General features: G+C 46.0%; 1 protein-coding gene and 1 long non-coding RNA gene across 2 annotated transcripts in view; one reads left to right on the forward strand and one right to left on the reverse strand.

Moving 5' to 3' along the window:
• Positions 1 to 3,495: 3,495 nt before the first annotated feature.
• On the reverse strand, positions 3,496 to 14,707 carry LOC308555408. The gene is made up of 4 exons (XR_013998541.1): positions 14,419 to 14,707; positions 12,009 to 12,129; positions 8,880 to 9,112; positions 3,496 to 4,213 (listed from the first exon to the last, which is right to left on the reverse strand). It is a non-coding gene; the product is annotated as an uncharacterized lncRNA (long non-coding RNA).
• ADAMTS16 (ADAM metallopeptidase with thrombospondin type 1 motif 16) overlaps positions 14,183 to 19,830 on the forward strand; it is a 106,984-nt gene continuing 101,336 nt past the window's right edge. Inside the window, exons 1-2 of the mRNA XM_081133690.1 lie at positions 14,183 to 14,357; positions 14,443 to 14,566. Coding sequence (XP_080989816.1) covers positions 14,226 to 14,357; positions 14,443 to 14,566 — 256 coding nt within the window. The 5' untranslated portion in view covers positions 14,183 to 14,225. The remainder of the gene's footprint in view (positions 14,358 to 14,442; positions 14,567 to 19,830) is intronic.

Here is a 19,830-nt window from a genome sequence, read left to right on the forward strand (position 1 = left end):
GTGTGTGGGTGTTGGTTCATGTGGGGAGCACTACACCTGCTCAGACAGAATCGCATACCCTCAGTTGTGGGCAATTCCCCCTCTGCCACTCTCAGAACCAGGATGAGCAGATCGTCCCAAAGCCTAACCCACCTCCCTGGTGCTCTACTGCCTTCCTTGGGGTTAAGGAGTCCACTCTGCATAAAACATTAATCTTTTGGCTGAAGAGAAATTGATTCTCAACATGATGTAAGGCACGGAGGCCTAAGAAGAAACATTTGGAGGGGCTGCGGCAATGTGTTTTGTGTTCACCCCCAGTTACTCAGTGACGAGGGCGGTCACTGGAACACTGGGAATACCACTGGGGTCAGGAGTAAGTTATGTGAAAAGTGAACTATTAACTGAGGTCGGGAGTTCTGGGTAACACAGACCTCCCTGGAGTCACCATGTTCTCCAGCAAAAACAGGCAGCCCTGGGTCTGCTGATAGCCGTTTCACAAGATCTACTGTTCATCATGCAAAAGGGGGTGTCAATCAGCTTGGCCACATATGGAGTGTCTGACAGCCCCAGTGCCTCTTCTGCATGTCCACATGCTTGACGGAGACACTGTATGGAAAATAATCGAGTGCAGATGGAATTGGACGCTTTACTCCGCAAGCTGAGCTCACACACTCGGGTGTTTCATGCCCCACGCCCAAGGAAAAGCGGTGGTTGTATACATACTGATGTCAAACAAAGTAACAGTCATTCCAATCAGCTATCTGATAATGGCCACGAACAGTAGGAAACACCACAATTAATAAAATGAGAAAAAAATTATACGCTGTTATTTCACCATTAACTCGGGTTCAAGTGGTGAAATGAATTCCTTGCTCTATCATTTCAGAATATTACTGTTCCCTTTGTTCCCTGAAATATTGGCTCTCCCCTCAATCTCACCTCTTTCTGTGTAGATAACTGTGAGTCATTCTGGAAGGGAGTGGCCTCCTAACCTGAAGTGACCTATAGAATGGAGGGTCATTATCTGTCCCTGGAAGTACAGTTGAAGAGAGAGTGCAGTGTGTTTCTCCCTCATCAGAGAGAAGTCCGAAAGCACTGGAGGGTGGGAGTAGGGGCTTAGAAGCTTCACGGGGTTTAGAAGCTCCAGTCATCTGACTGCAGCAGCCTGGGACACAGCACAGAGCTTCAGTTTCCAAGACTGTCACTGGAGCTTCCGCCACGGTGTCCACTGTACCAGTCAGCAGGAAGGAGGCAGCAAGGAGCACACCCGTCCTTCAAGGACTTCACCTCCGAGAAGGACGTGACACTTCAGCTAACATTCTACTAGCTGGAAACTGCTCTCCTGACCTTGCCAAGTGTCATCGAGAACTGGGACATGCAGTCTTTGCTCAAGGTAACCACATGCCCAAATGAGAATAAAATAAGGGGAATCAGATTATTCAGGAAGAAAGGAAGGCAGCCGCTAGGAAATACTTGGCTGGGTCAGCCACATTCATTCTCGTTATGATAGGAGATTATTCAAGTGCTCAAAGAGGTGACATTTACCATGAGGTACAAGTCCATGTGTCCGGGTCACATGACGCCAGGGCTGCACACTTGCTTCCTATTTTTCTGACCCCTGAGCTGTCCCTAAGAGCCACACCTCAGCACACAGGGAAATCTGCCCTTCTACCACTGGGGCTTCTCCCAAGTGCATTTTGAAAGAGCACCTAAAACTTTTATCCAAATGAGAGTTGCCGTTCCAAGTCTTAACCTCACACCTGCCTGGCCATCTCTTAGGAATTCTACTTTGGGAATAGGCTCTCGACCAACTCTTGAGGAACATGAGAATCAAAACCCCACGCCTTCGCATCCCAGGCCACCCCCAGAGGTGGTGGACTCCACATCCTGCAGTGCTGTCCAGTGAACAGGATGACCACCCATGTGGCCAGCTGGCCTCTGCTGGTGACTCTAAAGAGTTCTTCCTGCAGTTACTGCTTCTAGCTTTCACCACTGTGACAGGTATGTGTTAAGGAGGTCGCATCTTAGAGGTTATTTTTTCTTGAGAATCTAGAAATAGGTAGAGTTATTACCCCACCTTCTTTTTACAAATGAGGAAATTAAGGCTTCACGCAGGTTGCAAGTGAGGGTCCTGAGGGTCCAATGTGGGCAAGGTGACCTCGGAGCCACCGTCCCCATCACCATTGTAGATGCAGTCAACTCTAGGGCCTGTTTGGGCCAGGTGGGGCCTCACCCTGTGTCCTTGAAACTTGGTTAAACTAAAATGTAATTTTAGACGACAGCAAGATGCTGTTTGCTTTGGGCAAAAATTCCTATAAGCATATTCAAGCCAATTTATTGTGGCTTCAAACCAAATTTAGTGGCTTCAAACCACTTTTCTTTTCATTAGTATTGTTTCAAAGCCAATGATAGATTTGTTAATATGATTTTTATATGCCTAGCTCCTCGCCAGCTTTCTCCCTAGAGATGGGTTTTTATGTAGGGAGTTTCAGCATTCACATGTGTCTCTTATTGTAAGTGTATTAACCAATACCTGCTGATTTCCTACTTATGGCCACTGGGACTCTGACCTGGAGCTGCCCCCAGAACCAGTGTGGCCCTCACTGCTGTGACTTGCCTTTTATGGGTAAAAACTATCATTATCAACTGCATCCTAAAAGAGCAGTTGAGACCTGGGCTGAAGATAGCTAGTGGATGAGAGGCCAACATTGTGGACTGGGCCCTTTCTTGCCCTTCCGGCCCTCCCGTCTGCCCTCTCCTACCCTAATTGTCCTGCCATTTATTTTTCCATCACTGATAAGGTCTCATCTATATTGATATACATCTATATGGATATGAAAATTCACAGTAGGTCTAGAGAATATTGCAATTATAAATAGCATCATGTTATATTACTTAATGGTTTTTGGTGTTATGCAGTGTGGCCTATATTATCTCATGGAATTTTCAAGGTCAGCAGTCTAAAATGAGCAAGAAAAAAATTATTCTCAGCTACATATTATGTTATTAGTTGACAGCAACTATATGATTCATGTAAATTTCTATAACTAGCAATTCAGAATTTCAAACTCAAACCAAAGTCTTATTTCTCCCCCACTGTTCTATTCTACATAACACAGCATTTAGCTCATGAACTTGACCTTATAACCACATTCTCACTTCACTAACATGTCAGTCACTCAAAGAAGCCTAAAGAGAAAAGTGAGAATATTTTTCCTAAATGCTATTGATAGTGAAACTAATTTTTCCATGAGTAAAACTAATAAGTCCTTGAAGTTTTAATTATTGGAGGGGTCAATTGCAATTGAAATTGTAAATCGACTAAGTAAAGAATAAATAATTATTTTAAAGAAAATTTCCTTCGGTGATTCCTGCCAGACCTGTATGTATTGTGAATCAGATGCTGAGGTTTGGGAGTCCAGGTGGTAGGTTGATAATCCCTCAAAACTCAGACTCTGCTCCCCACTATAGTCTTAGGACAGATGTGTCAGTGAATAAGTGACGCCCATACGGTGGGATGTTTCATAACAACTTAAATGAATAGACTACGTACCCAGCATGAATACAGGTTACAACAATAATAAAACGTTGAGAGGTTAAGAGAAAAATGGTGGGCCTAGAAAGTTATTAGATACAACAAATGAATGGTCCAAGGTCTTCGTTTTGTCAGTGAAGATACCTCAGGGGTTATATGGTTTACTCAAGATGAAAAACATGATGCCCACAGGCATCACCAGCCGGCTGGCAAGGTAGAGGCATTCTAGATGGATTACTCTGGTCCTGGTCCGTGACATCCCGTAGAGCAGACACGGCAAATCAAAGGATTCACAAGTACCCCCGATAAAGGAAACGCTCACACTGTTATAATGATGGTCCATGTTTTAGATGAATCTAGTAAATTCTCTATCACAGATCGCTGGGTGACCAGCACTAAGTTTGTGTTGAAAGCAGCATTTACTTGGGGCAGGGAGAGCCCTGTTCCAGGGCCTGGGTAAGACTGACTGGTTGCTCGCATGAGTAGCACACCCAGCAGCCCACAGGGTCTCTTAGCTGGACTGCTCAGCGTCTCCATGTTGTGCGCGATGACACTTGGCACCAATGCCATCCAAGGTGTGACACCCAAGAGATTTCCATGTCCCCTGCATGGAGAGCCTCACTGCAATTCCATGAGCTCAGCGGTGGTCCTCTGGGCCCTTGGAGCATGCAGGCTTCATAGATTCTGGTCATACAGGGCCTGTGCAAGTTGAAAGGAATTCTCTCAGCAGCAAGCATATAGTTTCTGTTCGTTCCAACAAGAATTTCTTACAAAGAATTCCTTTGGTGACTATAACCTCAAGAACCTTGAAATGCAAATAGGCCTGCAACTCTGGCATCCCTTAATCCTGGGCTTAATGTGTGCAGACATGTGTACACTCACTTTCCTTTTTTTTTTTTTTGTTTCCTTTTCCAAAAAATTCTCCATAAAATCTATTTATGTACATCAAGACTTCTTAATGGATTTATTATTTTTGAGCCAAAACTTATGTTCATTACTTTGTATTGTTTTATATGCTTTTCTACATTAAAACCTTGCCCCAAAAAATGATGTTGGAATTTAATTCTCAAAGAGGACAGGAGACTTGGGCCTGTGCCAACATGAACTCAGAGCCTGCTTTCCTGGAGGGAGTGGGCAGAGTTCGGATCCCCACAGATCAGTCAGCCCAGCCTCTTACCCACCTCTCACATGGGATCTCGCCCAGTTCTTCGTACCTCAGAGAGGTTTCCAGAATTTATTCTTTCACACACACACACACACACACACACACACACACACACACACACACACATTCCTGCTTCCGAAGAAAATGTCTCCTTTGATCTACTTGTGGGTAAATTAAAGTTTAAAAGATTCTGGTAAATCTCTCCTACTGAACTTCCTTTGAAAACCTTCTTAGGGACTTCCCTTAAAACTAATCATTTTTAAAGTAGAGGAAGGATAATAATACTATTAAATAATATTTAAGGATAATAAATAAATTACTCTTAAAATAATTCTTAATTCCGTGGGAAACTCTGGGCATAAGAGTATTGCACAGACCTCCTAGTGTCCCCATGAAGTTTGGAATCTGGGCTGTTTACCCACCAATAGGGTCAGTCATTGGTTAGGGCAGGTGTTCACTCAGTATTTCCATCTCCCACGTGCACTGAGCCAGATCTCGGGCCAAGAGAAGCAGGTGTCTGGCAACTTGTGTAGGTGATGGGGCAGAAAAGACATGGGTGGGACAGTAATGTCACCTGTTGCCATCAGGTGTCGTCATGAAATCCTCTTAACCTTGTATACCTAGCGCTGACTCTTTTTAGGAGGTTGGGTAAACCTGTTTTCTTCCTTAGAGAGTCAATGGTCCTATATTTCTAGGTAAGACCATGTAGATGCACATTTTTTTCCATTGTGAATGAGTTTGACCATAAATTTACCACCAATTTAACCAATTATATTTCTTTTGTGTATATAAAGTCCTTGTTAATATCTTCGGCCAAATTTTCTATAATTTTTTTGATGAATTTATAAGAAACTTTAGTAATTAAGTCAATCATTAGGCTTTCATGAAGTGTCTTTCTTGAAGGATGAGCTTGTAATTTGTCTTTTTAATCATCTATTGTTTTGCTCTGGCCTCAGCCCTTAGCCCCCTAGAAGTGGTTTGTGCTCTTTAGGGACACTTTGCCTGTTGGTTGTCACCTTAAACCAGTGCTGCCTTGAGTTTGTCCTGCACAGTCTCTTCAGGGTTTCTTCTCAGTGAATGGCACCTCTATTTCAATTTTTACTTTGTTTTACAGAAAAATTCTACTTCCCTAAAAACCTTGAATAGAGAGGAAGGAACTCAACACAGGTGATTAGAAGTGCATGTGCTGTTCCCTCACATGGGAGGGTAGGGAAAGGTATGAGTTTTCATCACAGGGGAAGTGAAAGAGAGAACCTGAGCTCTCACAATACCCCTGAAATACCAGGGCCACCTGTAGTGGGTGGTCTCAGATCTTAATGAGAGAGGCACCTGATCCCCATCAGGACCAGCCTGCAGGGCATTGTGGGCAAAGGACAGGTGGCTGGGCCAACGGCTGCCCTCCAAAGACCAGGATGTCTACCTTTGCAGGAATCTTGTGCCCATGGAATTTTATCTCTATTTTCCATCTCTTCCTTTCTATTATCACTAATATTCAAACACTTTCTGCTACTTGTTGACATAAGAAACGTCCAAACCTACGAAGATTTTTTATAAGAGTTTATTTGAACCAACTAACTGCCAGGAAGCAAGATTTAAATGCTTCAGAGAACCACAGCTTTGCAGCTTCTCCTAGGCATCTGAAATTAAGGAGGGAGTGTAAGGAAGGATACACGAAGGCGGAAAAGCAAGGCAGGGATTGGAGTACAGAATAGTTAACAAGATCGTGGGCTCTCCTGAGTGGTTAAGCTTATTTCAAAGTTGTGTTAACCTAGATGCATAGAAACAGTGGACAGCGCTTGCTTAAGGCAAAGATCAGCCTTTTACTAAAAAAGTTTTAGTGTGGGCACATGACTACCCACTAATTAAGAAATTATGACCAGATCACCCCATGCAGGCTATTTAACATCGGACTCCTTTCTTGTCCACACCCTGGATGGCGATCAGATGAAATCCAAGTCAGAAAACCTGAGCTCAAGCCCTGTATTTGCCACTCCCCTAAACAGTTAATACTCTGGTTTTGGAGTTTAAGGTTTTGCTCTGTGAAAAATGGGAAATAATCTCCTCCTCCTACCAGGATTGATGTGTGACCTACAGGAAACAGGTGAGTCTCAACAAGTGCTAGTTAATGGGGAATCCAGAGAAATGGGGGTGGGGAATTGTGCTCCACCAAAAGCACAGATGGAAGAAATGACGTTGACAAGGAGACGTACTTGTCCATCTAAGACGAGAGGAGCTCAGAACTGATGACACGGAGGGCAACCCCTCAGGGGCTCTATCGCTAACAGGTGGATGTGCCATGAAGCTCATCTGCTCAGAGACGTTTATTTATAATTCACTGTGTCCATCAGTGAAGCAAGAGGACCAGCCCCGCGAATGTGTACATGAGGACTCCTCTGACCCCATGAGCCCTGAACTCTGGACAGTTGCACAGAAAGCTTATGCTGTGCTTATTCCTGAAATCCTGAGCCTAAAAAGGAAAGTTTAATCACTGCTCTAGGTTATGTCCCAAATCACAGCGGAGACAAGCAGTTTCCAAAGGCAGTGTGTTGTCAAGGCTCAGCTTTACAATCGCCTGGCCGGCTTTACGCCTCACTTGGAAGCATTAATGAGTGTCTTGTGTTTATGACGCTTTGAAGTTGTTAAATGGAAATAGATCATTAGATTAACACATACTGTACAAATATTCCATTATTCCCCAGATTGCCCACTGAGTATAAGAGGCATCCACAAATCTAATTTGAAAGATTGGTTTGAAGTGAAGCTTTGGCAAATGTCCCGGAGTCTTTGGTTTTCTGGGTCCCTGGCTCTGCATTTGTCTCCTGGAATCATCTCAGGGGTGTGAGCACTGCCACCAAACTGATGCCATTCCCCAAACATCCAAAAAGGAAATACATTTGGTAAGAATTCACACTCATGCTCATAACAAACATGTATATTATATGCAACTAATTTAATAGAAAAGTCTCATGTGCTATCACTGTAATCAAGTTAATATTGGGTTTTCTAGGAGGTACTAAAAATAAGGACCTAAAAATAAATACCAGGTGGAGGAAAGATAGGAGTTGTCCAAAAAGAAGAGATTATCCTTCAGCTCTTTTATGAAGTACTAGCACTTTTGCATTTTGTAAAGTTTTCTTTAGAGATTCAATACAGTCAACTGTTACCAATCCATGTGGAGGTCAAATGCTGAGTCTTGCAGACAAAGTCTGCATGTTCTATTTAATTTCATTTATTGGTCCCCCTGTGCCTGCAATTCTTTATGACCAACCTCCATATCTCTGCTACTCTAACCTCCCTTTGCCACATTCCAAATAAAATTTCTATTGTGCTGTCTTTTGGCAAACAAATATCTTTTGAATATTTACAATTAGCATTCAACAGTAGTAGGTGTTGCAAAACATAAAGTTGGACAAGAAATGGTGTGCAAATTAAATAATTTAGTAAGTTAAAATATAAGAATACATGTCAGGGCAGGGTTTATTAATCATGTCTTTATTTTCTATATTGTTGATGCTTTGACACCTGAGCCTTGTTAACTCTGGAAAGAGAGCTCCTCAGGGGCTCACCTGCAAGTACACCTTTCACATGTAAAGCAGCCAATCCAGAGCCTGTGCTCCAACCACCCCCTTTATCTGGCACTTACATTTGGGCCACTATTTCCCTGCCTTAGTCACCCCAAATACTAGACATGTAAGACCTGCCCCTACTCAGGGCCTGCTGAAGTTATTCAAACTAGCCAGCCCTAAGCCTCCCTGCACTGCCTGACCTGTTTTTACCTGAAGAAACCACAATACAGGCTCTTGCCCACTTTTTCCAGCCCTCCCTCTGCCTCTTGACCCTGGTGCTCCCAAGTGTGCCAATTATGTGATGTGCCCCGCCCCCCCTTTGGATCTGTAACAAACTATATTTGCAGTGACAGTCGCCTCATGATCTGTCATACCTGAATAATAATAATAAAAAAACCCTTTTTCAGAACAAATAATCACTATCCACTTACCAGGCCTTATTTGTTTCTCCCCCTTCCTCTACCTGGAATCACATCATGTATTTGCCCAGCACCTTGTCTATTGCCTTCATCCTGCTGGAATGTCTTGCTCACAGATACATCTCTCCCACTCAGGGGGCCCAGCACGTGGTCCGGGTCCATCTCTGTGAGTTGCCCTGATGAAGGAACAAGGCTATATTCACATTTCCTCTTACCTTTTATGATAGCCAGGAAAATTCACGATTGTTGCTCTCCTGAGCAGTAATAGGAGAAACAGCACCAGAAGAGAAGTTATATAAGAAACCATGCTCAATCAGCAAAACATTCAGTGGGGTGGAGTTAGATTAAGTGCAGCTTTATGCGATGAGCAGGAGGTGATGCCGATTAATTCCACAGTGCGGATTGGAGAAGACTGAGCCTGGGCTTACTCTGGAAGTCACTCAGGCACCTGAAATGCATGAATCTTGTTAGGTAGGTAGATAGGTAGGTGCCATGTGCCTTTACATAAATTATCATCAGGTAGGATTTGTTTTGGGGGTTAAAGAGGACATGAAAGGGGGTTCAAAGAGAGATGAGGGAGGCCAAGGCTTGGACTGCAGAGGCCAAGTCAGATGCTGTGTCTGAGGAACACATCCCAGTCAGGAATCATGGGAACAGGCTGAGAGACCTGGTGACAACTGAGTTAAGGCAAGTGACTTAGAACTGAGCATTGGGTCACATGAAGGTCAGAAGCTTGGTGTTTTGGATAGTGGCCATGTGTGCAAGTCCTGGCGGGCAATGCAAGGGTCTGTTAGTACTTTGTGTCTTGGACTTCCATCAACAACAGCCTAAGAGCTGCCGTAATTTAGCTTAGCCCAGTAGGTTCCTCCCCAATAAAAACTGTCTATGTCTTTTTTATTGCTTCTGTCTTAAACTACGCCCATCACACACACATTTCTTTCATTTTTAGAACACACACAGGATGTGCAGAACCTACCAGTTCCCACTTTCCTTGGACTCCCAAGGAAACAGGTGAATCTGAACCACCTGGGAAAGTGCTATTAAGTCAACCTCTAGACCCTTATAAACATAATGTGCTAACACAACTGAGCAGGAATCCTTGCTGGATGCATCCATGCCCTTATGAACTTCTTGATTTGCTGCCACATTTGGGGGCAAATTTAGGAAGGGAGAGTTTACTATGGAGCTACAAACCTATTTTATTGTATGTGTCACAAATAATAATAAACAGAGCCACTTTAAATTTTTATTGATTTGAGAGAGAGAGGAAGGAAGAGAAAGAGAGAGAGAAAAAAAATATCCATTTGTTGTTCCACTTATTTATGCATTCATTGGATGCTTCTTCTATATGCCCTGACCAGGGATCGAACTCACAACCGTGATGTATCTGGATGATGCTCTAACCAACTGAGTTACCCTGCCAGGGCTAAACAGAGCCACTTTAAAATGGAGTCAAAGCTGCCTTCCCAGAGGAAGAGTCTTGCATGTCTTATGTTAAAACAGGACAAAAGAATCTTTTGGCTGGTCCTAAAGCAACCTTATGTCCCAAAGAACTGTTTGCAAAAATAACAAGAAAGCAGATATTATGACTACTGGACTGATGACTACCAGACTGAAAATTAAAGGCACTGTTTATAATTAGCATCACCATGTTATGTTATCTGCACCAATAGAAATGCCTTCCTTCTATTGATGTCATTGTCCCCCTTCCCTTTCTCATAAACACCCATTGCCTTTGTGTCCTAATTGGAACACTTTTTGGGCTTCTGCCTAATCAGTGCATCCTGAATAGCCATTCTTATTGCTCTCAAATGCTTGTTGTCTCTCACTTTGAAAGGCCTTGTATGTTTAGGTTAGCATTGGACTGTGAGCCCCAAACATGCTGGTATTTGTATCAAAACCACACATGGTGCCCAGAGGTTGCTGATTAAGTGGCAGCAGCTTCACTGTCACATCTTCAAAATTGAGCAGCATCTCAAAGGGCATACATTCGCGCCTTCATAGTTGTCATCTCTGCCAGGCAACCAGGCTCTCACTGATTAAAGCTGCCCTCTGCTCTGATCTTCCTGTTGGGGCTTTGCTCTTAGACCTGCTTATGTGCCTGAGCCACCACTCCTGCCCTGGAGCCATTCTCTGCCTCTTGGCTCAGCCACACTGCTCGGTACAGATCCTTTTCCATATGGCCCAGCTCGGAGCACAGTGTCCCTTGCCAGGTGCCCCTGAGGTCTTAGCACCCACCCGGGCCTCCCCCGTTTAGATCCTTTCCTGGAATCCAGTCAATTCTTCCTCCCTTCTGGTCAGTCTCTGCTCTGAAGCATGACAAAGGAGAAACTCAGATAGCATAAAATTGTGGGCAGATACTGAATTAAAAGGTTTAAATCCACTTCATGTTCTAAAATACAAAGTTTCGAATTCTCGCCTCCTCTGTGGTGACTTCTGGGGGTAAGGTCGGGAAAAAGGGGGCATAGATTAAACGTCCACAGTTAGAAGGCATTCCACCTGGAATGACGACGTCTTTCCGTGCCAGCCATTCTGTCTCTGGGCATAAAATAATGTTATTCTTCCAACACCGTGCACCCTAAAATGCAAGCTAAGGGCTCATACCTTCAGCCTCTCGTGAAAGCAGAGTTTGGTGGTTTTCAGGGCAGGATGGAAATTATCTGCTCTCCTATTACTGCTCAGGAGAGCAACAACCATGGATTATCCTGACTGTCAAAAACGTAAGAGGAAATGTGAACGTAGCCCTGTTCCTTCATCAGGGCAACTCACAGAGATGGACCCCGGCCACATGCTGGGCCCTAAGTGGGACAGATGTAGCTGTGAGCAAGACCTTCCAGCAGGATGAAGGCAATACACAAGGTGCTGGGCAAATACATGATGTGATTCCAGGTAGAGGAAGAGGGAGAAACAGAATAAGGCCTGCTAAGTGGGTAGTGATTATATGCTCTGAGAAAGATTTTTTTCATCAGACCTTTGTCACTTTATGTCAGCAATGATCTAAACTGCCTATTTTAATACTAAATACTTATTGAGTAGCTTGTCTCCCAAATAATAAGCATATAAACATCTATATCTTCCCAAAGCTGAAAAAAATGTATATACTTATGATGTTTCAGGAAAAATTAATGACAAAATGCACAGCCAAACTCATCCATAAAGACCCAAAGGCAAGAATAGGTGATGATTCTATGAGGATCCCATCTGAAGAGCAAAACCAAACTGCCTCCAGACTTCTCCTCGAAAGTAAATGCCAGGTCACCACAGGGACCTGTTTGGAAGAAAAACACTGTGGTTTATGCATGTTATTCCAAGCTCACTTTGTTTGATGCAGCAAACAGAAATACCTTGTCAAATGTGCTCTGTTGTCCCTGGTGTCCTTCTTCGGTGACAGTCTGACTTGCGTCAAACTCTTCCATCATCCTTGGGGACACTTGACTCCACATTGACCTCCATTCCTCCTGGTAGCTGGGGAAAGAGGGGGAGAGCAGGGTTGAGCTCTTTCCTGCTATGAGTGTAGATCACTGAGCCTAACCCTAACACAACTGCAAGCCACTGCTGTCATTCTTGTGCAAATAAGAAAACTGAGGCTCAGAAAGACCAGAGCAGCCAGAGAGAGCCTGATGGAGCATCTGGACCCATTGGTAAGGACAGAGGCGATCCTAGGTTTGGAAGGAGGGAGTAGAAGCAGCTCCATCTCAGGGCTGCCATTTGGGAATTCACTGAAGAATTCACTACAGGGTTCTGACAACCAGCCCACATTCTGGGGTTCAAAGTCATTCATTAGCATAACAAAAGGCACCTTTGATGCTCTCATCACTTGGGAAATTCCAAGGGTTTTAGGAGCCCTGTGCCACAAACAGAAGACCATATATGTTTATCTTATTATTAGTCACAAATCACATTATTGCACTGTGTTCTTGGAGATTCTTACACCCACTTTCCCTCATCTCAGCTCCTAACCAGGCCCCCAAGCTGGAGTTCGTCTTTGGTCTGTGTGATCTAGAGACACTCTGGGGTCTAGGGTGAACACTGAATTCAGGGAACTGCTAAAGGAACTGGAAAAACGCTCATCATTGTAAAGAATATTGTTTCTTTCCTCACAGTGGAAAGACACTCATTTTTGTATTACTAATACAAAAAGAAAAATCCTAACATTAAATCCTTTTATAGCAGCCATTCTTCTTTTGTTGCATCTGTTTGAACTTATAAAAAGAGAGCCCCTGGGTGTCTTCATGTGATTGTAGCTAGCCTTGGAGAACCTGACGCCCTGGCAGGCTACATTTGACCTAATTAGAGATGATTAGAGATCCCCGCTCACCAAGCCTGCAGTGCCCTGTCCTCAGGACAAAGGGAAACTGCCTCCTGCAGAACCTTTGTGAGACCCTTGGCTAAACTGAACATGAGAGACACAGACCAGAGCACTGCGGGAGGTAACTGGTCAGGAAGATGTAGAGCAACCAGTAGGGTGGGCACGGGCACTATCAGGTGCGTGCAGTCAGGCACAAGCTCGTACACACGCACACGCATGCACACAAGCGTGCATCGACGTACATACGCGCACACACAAGTGCATGTCCACAAGCGTTCACAATGAAACGCACCCATGTGCATGTATACACACAAGCTGCGGCGAGATGCAGAACCAGGGCTGGGATTGTTGCCAGGCCTGCCTCTCCTCCGGATCCAAAGGCTGCCCCAGGCCAAGTCCGCGCACACAGTCCCGGCAAGGGCAGTCTAGGGCGGCCTAAACCCGGGGCCGGGAGCGCGGCAGAGGGCGCTCCCTCCACCTGCCGGTCACCCGCCACCTCACAGGCGCCAGAGCAGCGCCCGTGCGCTCAGATCCCTGCGCTCCCCAGCAGGTCGGCGCCCCAGACAGCAGCCCACTGCCCCACCAGGCAGGAGGGCGGACCTAGCGCGGTCCGGGCGAGTCCAGCGCGCTGCAGCCCGAGGCAGGGGGTCTGGAGGGGCGGGCACCGTGCAGCTTGGCACGGCCAAGCCCCAGGCCAGTGGCAGGACAGTAGGTCTGCGGGGCCACCGGCGGGGGCACCCACCCTGCTCGCTGCCCGGCGCCCTGGTCCCCTCTCCACTCTCGCGACCACTGGGCGCCCTTTGAGGCTCCAGCTGCGGACAGGCGAGCGCCCCCATCCTCCGGCGTCCTCGGCGCTCTCCTCCGCCCGCCGCCCTCTTTGCTCTGCCTCTCCTCTCCCCCTCCTTTCTCCCCTCCTGCCCTCCTCCGCCCCCCCATTCCCCCTCTCTCTCCCCGGCTCCCCTCCACCGTCCTCTTCGCCTCTCCCCCCTCCCCGGCCCTCTCCGCCTCCCTCCAGCCCCCTCCCCCGGTTCTCCCACGGTGCGGGCGGGTGCTCAGCCACCGCCCCCGCCGCGGCCGCGGCCGCCACCCCGCCCCCCGCGCGGTGCGGAGCCGCAGTCATAACCCCCGCGCGGCGGCGGAGTCGCGGAGGGGAAGGCTCCTGCCCTGCGGCCGGGTCGGGTCCTGGGTGCCCACTCGCAGCCGCCCGGCTCCGGACCGTCCCGCCACCCCCGGACCTCGCGAGCTTCCCCGGATGAAGCCGCGCGCTTTCCCCTCGGGGGCGCCGCTCGGGCGGCGGGCGCGGAGCGCGCGGGGCAGCGAGGCCATGCGGGGCCCCGGCGGCGCGGTGCTCTGGGTGCTGCTGCTGGCGCAGGTGGGTGTGCAGGTGAGTCCCCGACGGCGGGGCCGGGGTCGCCCGCGGCTCCCCTCGCGCGGCCCCGTCTCACCGAGGTCTCGCCGCTGTTTCCCAGCAGGCACCTGCGTGCGCCCCGAGACCCGCCGCCGCCGCCGCGGGGAGCCCGAGCGCCAGGCGTCCCCCGGGTCCTGCAGAGGGGCCCGGTCCTGCAGAGTGGCCCGCCTGGGTGAAAAGGGGCGGTAAGTCGTGAGCGGGGTGCTAGTCCTTGCAGCGCAGCGGCCGGTGACCCCTAAGGCTGCTTTAGGAGGTGCTGCGAACATTCATCACTCCGGGACCTCTCCTAGGATGCTGCTCCGCTGCTTGCGGGGGCACCTGCGCCCACCCTCACCAGCGTGTACGCTGTATTTCCGTGGGAAACAGCGAGAGCTCGCCGGCGTTATTACCACCAACACTAGGGGGAAAGGCAAGGGAATATATTTTATTTTTAAATAGGCAAGAACCACGGAGGAATGGAGAGGCTGAATCAGAGCGTGCGTGGAAGCAGTTATGAAGCGCACACTCTGCCTCTCCGCCCCCCCCCCCCCCTTCCCTCCGTCCTTGACTCAGAGGCAGTCGTTTTTGCTGCTACTTAACACCTTGTTATCAGAGTTGATGCTCTTCAAGAATTGGGGTAGCCAGCATGTCGTGACGTCATAAGCAAAGTCCATATCCTGTGCCATGGTCTGTCCTAAAAACAAATCTGGTCCTTCTGCAATGTGTGGTTTTACTTCTGCTCACGAGGGGCGTTTCACAAGCAGCATTTGTGAATTTCACATTTCCTGGGTGAATGGGGAACAGGTGTGGAATGGGGGGCTAGATGGTTCTTATCTGAACCCAGTCCATTGGCGGTTACTCCGTATTAGTGCTTTGTATCATTTCCAACAATGAGCACTCATAGTAAACGTGAAAAATGACTTTTAGAGGAAGAACAAGCTTTGATTATCACAGCATTATTTCAGAAAATCTTGAGAATTAAAGAGTTAATAATTCAAAATACCTGAATGTAGTTTCTTCACCTTGATAAAATTACGTAAAGACAGTAATTGAATATCTGCATTCACTATTGAAAGTGTCTCCTTCTGGCCCCGGCTGGTGTGGCTCAGTTGGTTGGAGCGTCGTCCCTGTGCATCGAATGGTCATGGGTTGGATTCCTAGTCAGGGCACATACCAAGGTTCTGGTTTAATCCTCAACTGCGGTGCTAAGGGAGGCAACCAATCAATGTTTCTCTCTTCCTCTCTCTCTCTCTCTCCCTTCCTCTCTCTCTCCCTTTCTCTCTCTCTCTAAAATCAATTAATAAACTGTATCCTCAGGTGAGGATTAAATTTAAAAAAAATAAATAAATTATCCCCTTCTGAATGAATATATAAATAGTATATAAAGTGATAAATCAGATGAATTCAGGAATAGAGGACCTTTACCACGACCACCAGAGGGCGCTAGATGTAAATGATATAAAATATTTAAAAATTACTTTTCTCTGTGTATTTAAAGTTCACCTTCTTGGGTTGCCCTGATCTTCTTTATTGTTTCTCTTGCAATGCATTCTGCAATATAATTTTCCATGTTAGAAGTTAATTGCCCCCGCCCCACTTAAAAAAAAGAGATTTTTGTAAAAACTTTTGTTTTCTAAAATTATGAAAATTCCTGAAGGTCTCAGGAGATTTTTTAAGCACTTTATGAAGTTTCCTTTAAGATAAGAGTTTTATATTCAGAGAACCATTTTTTTCCAGAAGGAGCAGCCAAGGCTTCCTGCCTAAGTGTGCTTTTCCAAACCCTGGGAGAATAGGCCCCTTTGAGCTGGACTCCAGCCTGGCTGGCATGGGCTCCAATCACGAGACAGCTCAGCGGGTGTCAGAACCCAGATTGTCCATGACGACCACTTACCTCACTTGGTCAGAACCTGAAGGGGAAGGTGCAATCCATCCCCAGTGAAGGTCTAGCTGGTTGGATCAACCACCTTCATTCCTCATCTGCATTTGTTTTAGGTCTTTAATTGTAGCAAGCTAAGCTGAGAGAGTGAGTGTCTGGGAACAGTTTCACAGGACCAGAGAAAGACTTTTTCTCCTCAGCAGTGTTACCTGTTTCCACGTAGAAAAGCAGAGATGGAGTACACTGGCTGTGATGCTGGGATCAGTTTACTGTTGGAAATCCAGGCTTCCATTATATAAGTTGCAATAATTCTCTTGGCCATAATATTAGTTTAAAACATATTTCAAACTATATTGCAAATTTTACTGGGTATCTGAAGTAATTATGCAATACAAAAGAGAATTCCTTATACCCTTTGAGGCAACAAAGGGTAACTAAATTAAGATAAATTCTATTTTTGGACTTTAGGTACAGCCATTTCATTTTGGCTGATTTAGCATTGCTTTTCCTCAGTAGGAGACTTGAATTTTTTTTTTTCTATAATTCACCATTGTAATAAATAGCATGGCTCCTGTTAAGATCAGAGACATATCACAGATTTGTTAACTTTTAAATTCTAGAGTGAGTTAAGCTTCCAGGAAGGCTTACAAGTTCCTTAGAACTTTGTTTCATTGGACCTAATGGGTCTGTGTTTGTGCTCTGGACGTTTATATTGATTTACACTCAAACATTCACATCACATGAAGCAGGGCAGTGCCCAGGCTGGCCTGGTGGTGTAAATGTTTAACAAGAGGCTCTTTGGAGCTCTGGTTTGTAACATTTGCTGGCTGTCATGGGGTCATTACTCCCACTGTGGTGGATTTCAGGCCATTAACGTGATAAAACTAGACACAGAATGAGGGTGCAGTGTGCAAAATCAGCTCTGCAGCTGCTCAGGTCAGCCCGAGCTCATGCACAGATGAGCCTGACCTTAGTGTGAAGCCAGAGTGTTCCTAGGCTTGATGCTGTGGTCAAAAACCCTTCTGAAATCAAGTAGTTCAAGCAGCCATGTGTGTTTTTCCTCCTTAGAAATAATCTATATAGGACTAAGGTCTTATTTAAAGGATTCTCAAAGTTCAGGAATCACACTAAGTTTTTCCTCGAAATCACAAACCAATTGTTTTGGGGATTATAATCTTAAAACATAAGATCAAAAGTTAGTTTAAAATGTTCAGTTTACTGCAATTATATATTAAGTGCTCTCCAAATAGTAATAAATGTATGGTGAAATGCTGTACTTATTTTGTTCATTCATCGAATATTCATTGAATTCTTTAAGTATGACCTTTTCCACATTGATTTATACATTACTGAGAGTTTGTGTTTGATACTAAGGATAACTTTTTGACTGCAGCAGGATTTCACCCCCTCACACTGTTGACATTTTGTTGTTGGTATCTGTCTTATGCATTGAAGACTGCATAGCAGCTTTCTTGTATTCGACCCACTGGATTCCAGGAGCACCACTGTCCATTCCTGCATCGGGACACCAAAAATGTCTCCAGACATTTGTGCTCTGAGGTGGGAAGGGGAGTCACACTGGTTGAGAACCACTGGAATAAAATGAAAGAGGTCTTCTGTCATCACCCATTGCCTCCCTCACTCTCAGAAAGGTATTGTCTCTGACCACAATGAGTGAGGTTAGAGCCAGGGTGCTGGGGCCAGCACCTGCCAGTCCTTCAGCAGTTCTTTGCTTGCATAGCATCTGTATGCTGGAAATACTATGTAACCAAGGTCTGCTGTGCATCTCTTCTAAACTCCATGTTCAGTGATGTCACACGTTGGTAATTGAAATCAGCCATGGTGGGAGTATTTACACCAGAGAAATTGGAAAATACTGTAAACCAGCCTGTTCCCACCCCCACCCCACCCCCAGATAACTGGTTGCCACACATTTATTAGTGCAACATTGCATGTGTTTATGTAAAAGGGGCTTATCAGTCTTCATTTTAAAAAATAGATATCGTCTGCCATCCAAAATAAAGGTCATGAGAATATGGCTTATATCATCTGGAAACAATTTGATATTTTAAATGGTAATCATCTTTTTATGTGCGATAAGTTTGCGGGTTAGCCAGTGTTTGGAGCAGTCCACTTGCTTCTGTCCTCACTCCAGGGCCTCTGTTGCAGTGGAGACAGACTAGTGGTGATTGAGTAGTACTCCCTGAAGCCCCAGAGTGCAGGATGACAGATGACAACACAGCCATGTCACACCAGCCTGTCCCCTTAGCCCAGAAAGCGGGGGAAGAGGAAGGCGGTTTGGGCACGCACTTTTCACTTTTGTCTTCCCTAGTGGCCCAGGACAGAGGGCGATCACATACTCACACCAGACACACAACCCTGATTCTTTCCCCTGTCTTCTATCACTGCACACAGTTTAACTGGATTTGTTTTACTTTCTCATTTTCCTAAAAATTATGAAATGATTCCAATGTATTTTGCCCTGTGTGGCACAGTGTCCTGCTTTGACATATATTTCAGTGGTTGGTTGTCAGGTTGTCTGCCAGAACCTGTTACCTGTGTAATCTGCATGTGGCCCATCTCCCCAGCTACCCTCAAAGGGCTGGTTCATTCATTCATACCTGTATGGCAGGATGGACCTGTGGACCCAGCAATGGGCCTAGAGGGGTCACACATCAGAGATCTCCAGCAGAGCAAAAGGGAAGCCTGGGATCACAGAGAACATAGCCAAGGCCTCAGTTCGTTTGCCCCTTGTTTAGATTGGCCCTCAGGCCTGGGACCCTCAGCACAGGCTCCAGGCAGTGCTTTATCATCCTTGGCCTTCTCTGCTTTTTCCAAACCTGAAACATGCCTTTTCTGACTGTCCCCCGCTGCCACCCACTCTGTTCCAGTGTAAACACAGCTATCTGCCAGGACAGTGCAGGGACATGTGGACAGGTACCTGCCACAAAAGAGTTTTGTTTGCAAATCAAACCTTTTTACAGAAAAAAATAATGATTCCAGTACTATTAACTTGTGACCAAATGCCACTTCTGTAGGATGTTTTATTTTATCTCGTGACTCCAGGAACTGTATTTAGCTCACACAAAGACTGAAAAGGGCCCTGACAGACAGCCTCCTAACAGCATGTATTTGTAATGAAAGTGAAATATATATACATTCTAGAGCATTAGAATCAGGATGAGAAAATTAGTATCAGGGTCTCGTGAGGCATGTGATAGGAATTAGCATTTAGAGCCTGAAGACTGCTCACTTCATTGCAGGGGTAGATCTTTCTACCTGTCTGGTGCTTGAGCCTGACATCTGTCTCAGAGACGTCCTGGGAGCAAGGCCTGCTCTCATGCTAACCTGCTATTTTCTGATGTTTAGAAAAAATTCAGGGTAGGCAGCGGGCCCTCTAGGAAGGTGTGCAGGGCGATTGCTAGCATGCAGATAGAGGCACATATACCACATGCTTAGATATCTGAGAGGTCTAAACCCCTAACACATCATTAACTAAGATATTTTCTGACCCTGGCCTTGAGAAATCCAGCTTCGCATGGCCTGAACGTCCGGGTCCAAGTGTGGAAGGTGGCCCCGTAGGAAGAGCTGCCC

The sequence above is a fragment of the Miniopterus schreibersii genome (assembly GCF_964146895.1).
Source record: "Miniopterus schreibersii genome assembly, chromosome: 3".
Lineage (NCBI taxonomy): Eukaryota > Metazoa > Chordata > Mammalia > Chiroptera > Miniopteridae > Miniopterus > Miniopterus schreibersii.